This window comes from Agelaius phoeniceus, chromosome 7, assembly GCF_051311805.1.
Source record: "Agelaius phoeniceus isolate bAgePho1 chromosome 7, bAgePho1.hap1, whole genome shotgun sequence".
Taxonomy (NCBI): domain Eukaryota; kingdom Metazoa; phylum Chordata; class Aves; order Passeriformes; family Icteridae; genus Agelaius; species Agelaius phoeniceus.
The window spans coordinates 19,761,384-19,775,062 of NC_135271.1; the positions used below are offsets into that span (position 1 = coordinate 19,761,384).

Here is a 13,679-nt window from a genome sequence, read left to right on the forward strand (position 1 = left end):
CCCCAAAAAAATTGCAACTGCAGTAGAAGCAAGACTGTTTAGGATGGTAATTTCACACAAGCTTAGTTTTTTTCAGTACTCCTAGCTATTTCTTTTGAAATGAACTGTGAATAAAAAAGATAAATACCAGTAGAAATGCACAGCTTGCTCTCTTGAATTGTCATTATTTGACTGTAAAACAACATTAGAGGCTTTTAGAAAAGCAGTATTGACAGTGTCTGTGAAGTTGTGTTTGTATATGAATCCAAAACATCAAGTAATTGAATTTTCTTTGGTGACTACTAGTAGTACTTGCATATGATTGTCCTGGAAGTAACTTAAGGAATCTGAACAGTTACTGGTGATTCATAAATTCAGCAATGCCAATGTATGTTGCTGGGGAAGGAGTAGGGGAGATGAGCCTGTGGTTTGGTGTAATCGTGGGATACAGGCTGAAGTTTCACGATGATGCTTTTGTTTCATCAGCTGATTCCTAGGTTAGGCTTTTGAGAAATGCATTTTCTCAAGAGCATGAGGGCACTTTGTGTTATGTGGTTTCCCCCTCAAAGAGAGAGTTGATAACTGTGTAGGAGAAGATTGTCTGGCTGTGTGTTATCATGAAGGAGTCATGGAGCTGTGCTGTAAATTCAGGAGCACAGCTGTTAGCCCTGAGCTGTGCTTCCCAAGGAAATCGGGCAGCTCTGGGTGCTCAGGTGCCTTGTGCCAGCTGCTAGGGACAGATGTTAAATATCTATGAACAGAGTTTAAGTTCAATTAGCCTGCAGTCTTCACCTGCACAAAAAGATTTGAGAATCTCACTCAAAAGGCATCAATTCACTGTGAATTCATACAGTGAGTTCTTGAAGCCTTGGTAATGAAGCTCAAGTTTATTAGAGGACTGAGGTGCTGCAAAGTTTTGCTTCGGAGTTTGCAAATCTAGGCACTGTACCCAGAGCCATAGACCAGACTTGGTATACCAGAGCCATAGACCAGAGCTGTAAAAAAAAAAAAAAAAAAAAAAAAGGGAAATGAAATGCCTGGCACTGGCATTTAAGGTATTCAGTATGAAACTCTGGTAAGGGTCCATTTCCATTTTTTTAAACATTGTACTTCCAAACTTTGAGGTTTGGTGTTTTCTGATTTTGTTTTGTGTTTTTTGTTTTGTTTTTTTCCCTTTTCTGCCTGGGCTCCCACTTCCCCCAGATTTCAAGAGGGTATCTTAAAAATTTCTTTCTTTGAAAACATAACAGATGTTAGTACCTACTTTTCATATGCCTCTTCTTTTACAGTCAGCCATTAAGTTATGGAATCTGCCACAGAATGTGATGTTAGCAGGTGCCTAAATCACCTCCCAACACTCAGGAGGATGATTATTTCTTTCTCTCCTCTGGTTCTGGAGGTTCAGCCCAGACTGGTGCCTGCCTGGGGACAGAGCTGCTGTGTGTTATGGTTTAATATGCTTGTGAAGGGTGGGACAAGGTAGTCTTCCATTACCAAATATTGAAGTTGCCTCACTGAGGGTTTTCAAGCTAAACAATCTGTGAACATGACTTGCAGCATGTTTCAACCTCATGGATGTTAACTGGAGCAGGGACTGGAACTGTCCCACTCCCCAGCAGCCAGTACCATTCTGTGTGTGATGTGATCAGTGTTGCAGTCAAAACCTCATGGTCTCTCATGTTTTTAACAACTTACATGTTCTCCTTGTCCCGGCTGTAATAGAAGATGCAGCTAGCACTTGCTAGCTTAGAAACTCTGTTATGTATTAGTCTGGATTTCAGTACTTTCCACCAAATTACTCTAGGATGGATCACTTGCCAAAATCTTAAAATAAGATTAGTAATGACTGTAATAGTGTGCAAAACCTGAATGTTTCTCCTGAACAGACACTGTGAGGAACTATTTGAATATACACTGGATATGAAAGACAGAGGTGAGGAGATTAATTTGTCATAAATATAATTTTGGTTCCCATGCTTTTTTGTCACGTGCATATCTTTGCTTTTAACTTCATACCACCACCTTACCAAAATGGTTGGATTCTTCAGACTATATTCAGGTAACCTAAAGGAATGTAATGTGATAAATCCTAAAAACCTATATAATAATCTTGTTTTTCAAGATACTCCCTCTGAGATTCATTTAGTATAAGTGAGAAAGTGGATATTGCTAACTTTTCTCAATTTTGAAAAATGTTGAAATGACTTAATAAAGCCCTTCTGATCTGTATAAATAAAACTTAATACTGTCCTTGAGGCTAACAAGTTAAAGCAAGGAATCTGAATGCATTAATATCAATGAGAAATCTATTGACTTTAATAGTAAGGGATTGTGTTCAGTATCACGGATTTTAAGTCTTTGTGAAGTGAATGACACTTCTTAAACTCTTGTTAAGCAAATGCCATTGTTTCAGAAGTGTGTAATATGTTCATAAATTGATTATGAGAAACTAAATTATTAGAAATTTTTATGATAGTGATACTTTTTTGTCATGTAAAATTTAGAACTGGAGCTAAGTGCTGGTAGGATTTGGGCTGTAGGGAACAAGAAAGACAGATTATATAGCCTGCATAGAAGTCTGCATGCTTAGAGATTATACGGGTTCTGGTTCTCCTTTGAGGGACAGCTGTGGGACAAGGGAACCCAAATTAAGTTACAGAAGTATGGACTTTAAGTCCTGCAGATAAATTAGATTTAAATAATGACAACATTCAGTATGCCTCATTTCTGTTAGAGGATGATCTCTGCTAATTTTGTATCTATCTTTTACATTAAAAAAACATCCCTGAATAAAAACAAAGGCCCAAAACCTTTTACAATTAGAAGAGAAAACCCAAACTGATTTCAGAGACTTAGGACACCATTTGGAATGTCATAGTTCAGATCCCTTGAAGAAAAGGTGATTACATTTTTCATTTTGCATTTATAAATAGGAATGAGCCTATTGAGAGGACTGTAGCAAAGAAAATATCTAGTGTGTGCTGTACAGGAGTAACAAAAATACAGGAGCATGTGTGGAGAGATGAAGGCACATCTCTTCTCATTCTTCTCTTGCAGGTTGTTCCCTGGTACCTACCCAGAATTTTTTTGGTTACTTTTGCCTAAACAGACATCTGGGGCTTTCTCTTCATCTTAATCGTCTTTGGAACATCAGTAATCAGCTTTTGAACTTCAATTAAGGTTAATGCACACTGAGGGAAGCACATGAAGTGGTCTTCTGGGGCCTGTTGAGCATATGTGCACAATGGAATGTCTGATGCACTTTCCAGGATTGGCCAAGTATACTTTGGTAGAGGAGAAAAGTTATGTCTTTTGTTAAAATCTTGTGCCTCTATAACAGATCTGCTAAATGTGATGAGTTTTTACTCTAAGTGGATCTAAACCTATTTCTGAAATTGGTGTGCTTTGTTTGGAGATTTACCTTCAGAATACCTAATGAGCCTTTTGGTCTCTGCCTTTTCTGTCAGCAGCACTTTTTACAATGTGATTACGAAAATGCAATTAATTCAGTAAATGTAAAAAATGTAATTTTTTTCCAGTAAATGGAAAAAATTCAGAAGGTTAACAAAATTTGCTGCTGTTTTGAGACCTGAAAGTTTCAAATACATTCCCTCCCCCTTAAAAAAAATAAAAGGAAGGGTTTGAAAATCATCTGCCAGTAATTAAATAAATAGGTTATCTAGATTGCTCTAGAGCAATCAGCTCTTATAGAGGAGAAACAGATGCTAGCATGGAAGTAACCGTACTCTGTGTCAGGGAATACCTTTATTTGACTGTATCTATTTATTCAAGCCAGGACTGTGTGTGAAATTCTGAAAAATTACTCCTCCTGTGAGTCAAAATCTCAGGTGCCCAGTAATCCCTTCCACCAGAACTGGTTTATTTTTAAGAGCTGTTCTGTGTTTACCTGTCTGTGGTAGACCCCAGTGATGAACTCTGTTGCTGTTAACAACAGAGCACTCACAAAGCTCCCCAGGTGCTCAGTCATCCATCTGAAAGTAGTGGGACAGGCAGAAATCTTGTTCTGATTCCATCTAGCTGATCAAATGGCTAATGGGATGTGAAATACAGAATACTCTTGTCTGCAAGATGTTTGCCATCTGTCTGTCCTTTGGGAGCAGATGAAGGTGTCTGAGCTCTTTGGGAGAGAAAAAAAAAACACATAAAGCCCTTCTGCTGGCTCTGAGCATCTGACATTTGTAAGTTCTTCTACAGTGGAGTAAGAATGTGAAATCCTTCACATTTGACTCACTGGTGCTTGTGGAGTGCAGGAAAAAGAAAGCTCCTCTCTTATATCTTGTTATGGTTATTTAGTCATAATGAACCAAATAATAGAAAATAGAGATAATAGAACTGGTTTCTGCAGAAGAGGATGCTCTTGTGTTTGCAATGACTCTTTTTGCTTGGACAGTATAGACTTCAGTTTGTTCAATGAGTCATATAATCCACTAATATCTATCAGCATAATTAAGCATAATAAAAAAATTATTGTTTAGCAGTAAATACGCTGAGAAGTGCAATATTTTCTAAAATTACATTGTTCCTAATGCTTTAAAAGATATCCAGAGAGCTATTTTTGTGGAACAAATACATTTTCTATTTGTCTGGGGTTTTTAAAGGTCATTCCATTATCAGCTTGTCTGAGGATTTATTGGTGCTCACAACAATTATCAACACATTTTCTTTGTAGTTCTATTTCAATACTGAAGTTTATTCTTGCTATACTTATTGATGTTGCTATTTCTTCTTGCTGTAAAACAAAAGTTAGTGATCACCTTGCCTAAGGAATGGTTTTTGCTGTCAACTGTCTGAGTGATATCCCCTTGTCACCTGTTTACTCATCTTTATTTTCATTTTTTTCCCATTGAAAGGAACAGATTATTTTAAGAAGTGGAAGAGTAAAAAATCACCTAGAAAAGTTTTGTGAAAACTGCATGAGTTTCATATAGATTTTCTGCTTCCTGGCCTCTCTTTGATATTGATATTTATAGCAAAATACTACTGTCTCCTTGTCCTTGGTTTCTGCAAATACTTTTTGGCAGATCTATTGTATGAGAAATGCTTTACCTGTAGTCTGAAAGACTCCTTGCTGTGGGCTGGAATGCACTTGCCACAGCAGTACTAGGCTTGTACTGCTTGAGAGAGGGGAAGAAAAATATAGGGAATATGTGTGCCTCTTGTACCTTCCTGGTGGTTTCAGGAGCTTGGGGAGAGCAGGGTGATCTCACTCACACCACAGGAGGGTCTTCAGCCTTCAGCCTGGGGTGTTCCTGCCCATTCCACTCACAGAAGGAGAAGCAGTGTTGGAAGGTGGGCTCTTTCCTAGGCTGTGGCTTCCAGCTGTTTTGGTGTTTGCCCAGATCATTTCTATCTTCTCTTTACTCACTGGGGGTGAGCCCCAGTGACACCTCTGGGCACTTCACTCACACCCTGCAGGCTCAAGGGCCAGCAGAGCTGTTTGGGCTCTGTTCCCTTGGCAATTCTGCCATCTCTACAGCAGTGTCTGCTTTGGTGATGGGAAGATGGGAATTTTAGATAGAAGACTGGCTCTTTCCCAGTCTGCCCAGCCTCATCCTCTGCCAAGTTGAAGAACTGCAATAAGTAATTTTGTATTTCTGCAGATTCACCTTTGGGAGCAATGTTTGGCTGCCACTTGGCTCTGGCTAATGAATGTCTTTGAAAATGTGGTTATGAGTAAAACTTTGAAAGTCAAGTTTTCTGGCGACTGAATGCTTTCCTTTATACTCCATTTGTGCTTTTATGAATTGTAAAGCACAAGTGTATGGCAAGAACTTCATTTGAAGGAAAGATTTTCAATCTTGGTGAAGCCCATAGAGCTGTGTTGGTTTTAAGTTATTTTTCCTGCAAGTTTTTGTAGTTCTAAATTTGTTTAAATTCTCTTGTAGTTTACAGCCCTACAGACTGTTCTGTTATTGTTTATAAACATAAAGGGCATATGTGTTTTCATAACCATGATGGAAAGTGCTTGCTACTCTCTTAGCATCAGAGTGCAAGTTTGGGTCTGCACCAAAATATGTTCATTGATGTGCCATTTCTTGATGATTTTACTGTTTCAGAGGAAACAGGGTTGTGGCAAGTTTGTTTTAGTTACCTTCATACAAAAGGAAGGGAAAGTGCTTCCTGATATTTAGATGTTTACTTTGGTTTGTGTATTACTCAATGCAGTCTTCTATTATGGAAATTTTTTTCTCTGTTATGCCCCACGTTATATTAGAGTAATATTTTCATGGAGTTTTGGTCTAAATCAGAAAAATACTAACAAAGCTGGTATTGTATTCCAGTTTCTCATCTTTCCTTCAGAAATAACTTTATAAGCCTAAGTTTCATTTCAAGTTAATGAATCACACATTCCTGTGTGCTGCAGCCCTTACAAAACAGGCTTTTAAGACATTTTGTGCTTCATTCTTTAAGGAATGTTACCCAGTGTGCTTTAAGGGCTGGGATCTGGGAGGGGGAAGAGTCTGAATCTTCATGTCTTCTGAAGCTAAATTCGCCTTTGTAGGGGAGCTCTGTGTGTGTGTGTGTGTGTGAGGGAAGGGACAGATTGGATTCTATTTTTTATTACAGGGAGTGGATGGGTACAAGTTGGACTTTTTAGGGGAGGTTTTGTTGTAATTATTTCTGGAAGGAAAAAGAAACATAAAATCAAAGACTAAGACCAGGTAATTTTTATAGCCCATGCCATTCCAAGGGACTGACTGGGGAGGAAACCCCAAATAAGTCCTCAGGAATATTTCTGAGAGGAAATAAGAGACAAAGGAGATGAGTTACATTCACTGCTTGTTTTTTCCCCTTCTTAAGTGTGTTCTCTTGGCTTGTCTGAGACAGCTCTAAATTTAGAAAAGACATCAAACCCCAGCCCTCTGAAGGAGCCTGCAGGCGTGTGGAGGCGCCTGTGTGGAAGTTGTTGTTTCAGCAGGCAGGGAGGGCTGCAGCCCTTGTGCTGGCAGCTGGAAGGCTGCCACTCCACTTCATTGTTCACTGCCTTTGCTGCATTAGGCAGAGGAGACAGCCACCAACGTGACTGTCAGTGTTAAAAGGTAATTACTCAGTAATCTCAGCTTCAGATCTTGCCACCCTTCCACTCCCCGGTCCAAATACCTGCCAACACCAAGGTCCCTTGTTTCCCCTCGCCATTCTGCAGTTTCTTCCTTGCTGTGACAAGACCCCCCTTGGTGAAAACCAAGGGGTTAATGAGAGTGAAGAAAAAAGGAGATGGTCTTTTCTTTCTCTGTGACTGCTTAAAGTTGGATATGACAGCTTAAACACCCACCTGCCCAGGACATATGCCCGTGTTGGTGTTCAGACCGTGGGTGTCAATGTCTCCTGCTCAGGGTCTTTGTCTGTCATTGGAATATTTTACTGTAATAAAATTATTTTCTAAGCCTTTTCTCTCTTTTTTTCTTTTTGTTTCTTTTATCTCTGATGTTACCCTGATTTTCCTTAGTTTGTACCTGTCGGAACTCTTCGCAATTTTTCGGTTAACCACTTTGTAGAATCCTGTGCAGGTTTTCTATTTCCCAGGAGGGTTTGGATTCTGGACAAAGCTGAAGAAAACCCTTTGGAGTAAGGTGGAGAAATGTTCTTTACCTAGGTGTGTCTTCCTGAGTGATGAGTAATGGAATGGCTTGGTCCACATTCCTATTCCCTAATGCCTCTGATTGTTACAACTGCTTTACCCTTGCAAGTCAAGTGGTTTATAGGCAGGACTCTCCCCTTGTCCACAGGGCTCCCTGCACCAGAATGGGATTCTTTGACTTGCCCTCCTTTTGTCTCCTTACAGGCTTTTAACAGAATGATCTGTTCCAGTGGTTTGGTGTGCTGAGATTTGTCAGAAACTCAATTGTTTTCTGCCAAAAAACCTGTCTTCCATTACCAGAGAACAGCTTGCTTGCTCCTAAGAGTTTTGTTCTTTGTCATTGGAATATCATGGACAAAGATATTGCAGGATATGTCTAAACATAACTTTGCTTTTCTGATTGAAAACTTCCCAGTGCTGTGTATCACTGCCTGATAACCACCCTTGTGCCCCAAGCCCCACTGAGGAGATTGAAATGAACCTGGTGGTGTTTGGCTTGGTCTTCTGTTAATAGCAAAATTTTATGGAGCATTTAATCATCTGCTTTTACAGCATCTGAGAGATTAGTGATGATGTTCATATCAGAGTTTGAGGGAATTGTAAAAGCAGTTACATGTAGCTAATTCTGGTTCCCTATTTAATAACGTTTTCTGTATGAAGTGGAAGTACACTGATTAGGTGTTTTGATACTGTTTGGTGCCTAAACCACATCTGTGTTTTGTTCTACTGATGTTTTCTTGGAATTGAAATAATGAACATAGTTTTCACAATACTGGCTATTTTTAGCTAAGTAGTCAATAAATTTTGGCTTTTATTAGCATAGGTTACTTTAATGGTAATATATCCTTGCTCATGAGGAAGAAACATACACTTAGTTACACTGTGTTTTAAACAAAATACTTGAATGGTGAGCTCTAGAAATGTGGCCAGCCAGCTGCCCTGTGATGTGCCTGCAGAGTTTCTAATTAGAAGCTGCTCTATGCAGTAACCATCTCAAATATGTTCCTTAGCAGTCTCTTGGATGAGACAGGAATACACCAAAAAAAGGCATTCTGAAAAAGGGCATGTTACAATCCCATCATGGAGGAGAACTAAAGTGTTTGGTCTAATGCTGTGCAAGACAACTGCCAGAGGTATCTTAGAGGGGAAAGGAATTTTCTTTACTCAAAATTAACTGTGGTAACTCACGAGGGTGAACACCCTGAACAAAGTTGTGCTACTGCTTATATATCCTAAGCATATCTAATAGGGTTCCTGTGTTAAACCTGTAAGCCAAACACACTTGTAGTTGCTAAAAAAAGCTATTACCATTGAAGTAACCTATACTAATAAAAGCCAAAATTTATTGACTACTTAGTTGAAAATGGCCAGCATTGCTGAAACTATTTTCATCATTTCAATTCCAACAAAACATATATATATAACATACAAAAAGTATATCTCTGACATAGAGTAATAAGAAAGAACAGTAGAAAGTTCTATGTCAACTGAGTTGATTGTCCTCACTTCACACTGGTGAAAGCCCCACACTGCCTGCCCTGCCAGGAGAGCTACTCATGCACTCTCAGATTTTTGGGGACCCTGCTGTGTGTTGGAATTGCCCCATTAATGCCATTGCCCTTTCTAGGCATGCTGCTACAACCATTCCTAGGACACCCTCATGGGTGTTTTTGGTTGCTGGGGTCCCCCAGCTGTTGTGTGGTGCTGATGACAGTGAGGGCAGGGGATGGCTCTGGGGTGGGTGAGGCTTCCCCAGCCCTGCTCTTTGAACTGCTGGGCACCAAACGCAGTCGGGGCTTGGCATCAAAATCTTGGCATGGAAACTGCATGGGTAACTCCTGCCTGTGCTGGTTGTCGTGCCCTCCCTTCTTAAATGCTCAGTAAAATCTGTACAACAGTGGTCTGGTACCTGTGCTTTAAGGAACAAATGGTTGGTTTTATGTCCAGGGTGCTATGTGAGTTTAGTTAAAGAGGAATTGCCCCTTCATTCTCACAGGACTGTGTGGAGTAGTCCTGCTGCATCAGTGACTAGTGGAAAATAAAATGGAGCTTTTGATATTTTGGTTTGTTGGGTTTTGTTTGTTTTTTTTTCTTCCTAGCTGTCATCTCCCATGTATTCCAATCTGAAAATTGTCAAATACTTACATTGAAATTGGGATATAATTGCATTAATTGGTATTGAACTTACTTGAAAAAGAGGGATAAGCACTACAAGAAGTATTCATGAGCTGCTTCAAGTATCTTAAATGAATTTGTCATCTTAATGCTGACATTTGAAACACTGGCCTAAGTTTTGTTTTTATTCAAAGCAAAAGTACTGTTCTAGTTGATTAAAAAATCATCCGGTAACAAAATATCTTGATTTTCTTTTTTTACTATCCCTTTTTTTTTTTTTTTCCTTTGAACTGCTTGGAGAGCAGAGAAAGAGAAACTTTTGGGGATAAAAAGTGAACTGGTGAAACTTTTGCTTGGAAGATCTGAACAGAATGAAAAGTAGTAATGGGAATATCTTTACATGTGTTAGTAGAAGTAAAAGCTCTGTAGTGCAGAATGGGATGGTGTTGAATAGCTCTGGATGTAGTGGATTTTATTTTTTATGTTGGTAAATAATAAAATTCAAAAATAGTATTGTGAATGAAAAATTAAATAATAATTAAGAGTGGATCTGTGTTTTTAAGGGAAGAAAATAGATATTCCTGTTCAATCTGAGGAAGAAGGAGCAAGGATGTAGTAACACTGATAGAATGCAATTTTATCAGTATTGAGTCCCTGAGTGAAGAAGAGTCTATATATTTTGATTTTTATTGTTTTTCCTTGTTGTCAAGCCCATGTGAAGAAGAAAGCCTAGCTTGAAATAATCTGGCAGCCTAAATGACACAAAACAGGGCAGTGCAAATGTGAACTGAGTGTTTTTATAGAGCCAGCTTTAATTTTAAAGCTTTCTTTCCAACCTATTTGTGTGTATATTTGTCTTCATGTATATGTATAAGGCCACCTGCTCTGTGCCTCTGAAATCTTTGGGAGAACAGCTTAAGGGAACCTTAAAATGTCTTTCTGTATGAAGTACCTCTGGGTGTTTTGAACATAGATCTTCTCCATGCTGAAATTTCTTCCTCAGCAAAGCACATCCCTGCGTTCTTAGCATGATTTCAGAATTCTTAAGGTCATTTGCAGTGTCTTTAATATGACAATAAATAGAACTTCAACTAGAATAATGGAATTTTCTGTTTTCTTATGTGTGTTGTTCTGCAGGTTGAAGTGGGGAGGAAAAAACCAAACACAGGAAGCATTGACTGGGTAAATTTTTCAACATGAATCGTGCTTTTAGCAGGAAGAAAGGTAGGTAATTTAGATTATATTTCATGGAGACATAAATGCCCTGTAAACTCTATTTGGAATATTAAGAATTATACAAAGAAAAATGTAATCATTGCATTGAATTATCTAGATAAAAATGAGCAGCCCTTCTAGAAGATGTATGGAGCAAAGCATTCTTGATTGGTACTTACAGAGCTTTCTGCATTCCAAGGCTGAAATTGAATTTCATATATTTTTTTATTGCAGGATGTGTTTATACACACACATATATATACATAAACATAAAATACACATTGTTTTCTTTTTTTGCCTGCAAAAACTTAGAACTTCTAAGAATCAGTGACTTTTCTTAAAAAAAGATATATATATATAAAAAATATATATATATTTATTGGATTCTTATTCTTGGAGAAGCTATTTTTTTTTCAAACTGTGTTTCATATAATTGAAATATCTCATGCAGCAGGATATTTTTAGCTGTAAGAAGCTATTCTGGATTTGTAGCAATCTGAAATGCATGCTTTCCAAAAGGATATCAAAGCACTAAATATTCAGAGTTATATCTGTTGCTCCTCTGTCTTGCTTAGTCTCTTTCATGAACTGCTTATGATTAAACATAAGTCTTTAGAAGGAGCATTAGGGGTGAAGCTTTTTTTACTGACAGCTTTGTTGATATTTACCCCATTTGTTTGTAAGGTAGAAAATACTCAGTAGGTCTCATTTATTTATTTTCCATGTTTTCTTCTAAAGGTCTCTAAGTGTGGCACACACTGAGATGAAGCCCTAGCATGAATGAGTAGGTGTAACCTCAGCTGGACTGAGTGTAAATATTTTGTTTATATAGCAAGAGTTTCTGCTTTGGTGTCAGTATTAAAGCTGGAAATAAAAGGAGTCTCTGTACTTAGGCCAACATGGAATGCCAACATCACTGCATCCTTGTGTGTCCAGTGCACTTGTTTGTTAAAGCCAGGTGAATCAAGGTAAGAGAAGCAGTCCAGAATATCAGCACGTGACCTCAAAAGGAAGATACTTACAAAGGCTGCAAAATAGGATAAAAGATCTTTTAATACCCTGACAGCAGGAGGAAATAAGCTTAAACCCATAGTCGGTGCTCTCCTTAAGCACTAATGTATTTCCTTTTGTAGGTAATTGTAACATTGCTCTCAACAGATAGCACCTTTCAGGGGCTTGATGGTGTTGCCAAGCTTCTTGCAGATCATTTGAGAAACCATTTCATTATTCTTTAATTGAGGATTGATTTATCACAAGTGAGAAAGAAACTAGGGGATTGTAGATTGTTTTGTCTAGGAGACTATGTAATTATTTTCCTTTTTTTTTCTCCCTAATGACTTCTGGTAATGTTTGAAGCTCAGCCTGCCATGTTTTAGAAACAGACCAGCAGTGTTTTACTGGATATTTTCTCAGAGTCTGGACTATTTCACTATTTCATATTGCCCTTGGCAGTTTCTGCATCTTACCTTTACAATCAGGTGTGAAGTTGTATCCTCAGTTTCCTGGGATCATTTGAGTGTCAATTAACTTCTCTCTATTTTCATTTCTTCATAGGAAAATTCTTATTAATTTCTCACTAAGTCCTTACCTATATTTTTGGAATTTCATTGTATTCAAAGACATTTGCTCTGTTGTTCAGTTAATTTCTTTTGTTATTTTCTTGCCCCAACAAGAAACAAGTATCATATAGAAGCTGTCAGGCACAATGGAATGCAATTAGTGTGGATTCCTAATAATGATTCAGAACATGAGGAGACAGAGGAATTCAATGCTGTCATCCATTTATTTTGCTCATAGTAACACTCTTGACATTTCCATTCTCGTACCCTAGGAAAAAAAACAAGTTTCAGTTAAGTAATTGTCAAGAATAAGTGAAAATTGCGTATTTCAAATTACATCTTTTTAATGCAAATTGAAGCTCAGAAGAACTAGGCTCAATCAGTGTTCATGCATAATAACTGCATTTAAAAACAGTTTCAGTTGCTGAACTTCCTTTATAGTATTTGATTTTTCACCCCAGATCTCATAGATACAGTTATTTCCATTTCTTGATGGGTTATTTGCGGGTTTCTTCTGTCCACAAGTGTGTGGATAGTTTGAGGCATTAACAGTGTTACTGCTGTGGCCTCCCAAGCACTTCTTCCTAAACCCAAACCAGTTTCCAGCTGGCTGTGCTGGCAGAGTTTGTGTGAATTCCAAGTTTGCAGTGCTCTGCTACCTTGAAGCTACAAAAGCAATAGCCTTAAATCCATTGGATTGTGAGGGGGAATTTAAACAGATGGGGGTGATTCTTGGATAATAGCCAGAGATTGTACCTGAATTGGGCAGATGTAGAGAATAAATGTTCCCTGATGTTCTTAGTGATGATCAGGAAGCACATAGAGAAGGTAGTTGCTCATGCCATGGCTCCCACCTTCTGAACTGGGTGCCAGAATGGCTGGGACTGTGCTGTTCCTGCTGATGAGCTCTGTTCTCATGCCATCACCTGATCCTAGCAAGAGCATTTTTCTTCTACATGTTCAGGAAATTATTTAATTTGCAGACATTGGAAGACAAGGCAAGAAAAGAAGCACTAAAAGCAAGCTTTCTTTACTTTTTTCCCCCTTTTTCTTCTGTTGGAGGCTGGATAGCAACCTGTGCTTTCACAAAAAAATTGCCATGAAATATGAGTTGCTAAGACAGAAAGTGAGCTCTTATTTTAAAATTAATTCTGATCCTTTACAGGCAAAAGTTTCCTAAGATGTGTGGCATGAGTGTTTATGGAGAGAAT

At 38.4% G+C, this 13,679-nt stretch overlaps 1 protein-coding gene across 8 annotated transcripts in view; it reads left to right on the top strand.

Annotated features, from left to right (window-relative positions):
* GULP1 (GULP PTB domain containing engulfment adaptor 1) overlaps window positions 1-13,679 on the top strand; it is a 144,516-nt gene that overhangs the window by 57,294 nt on the left and 73,543 nt on the right. For all 8 annotated transcript variants that reach the window (XM_077181142.1, XM_077181143.1, XM_077181144.1 and 5 more), the window contains one exon: window positions 10,832-10,918. In XM_077181142.1, coding sequence (XP_077037257.1) covers window positions 10,891-10,918 — 28 coding nt within the window. In that variant the 5' untranslated portion in view covers window positions 10,832-10,890. The remainder of the gene's footprint in view (window positions 1-10,831; window positions 10,919-13,679) is intronic.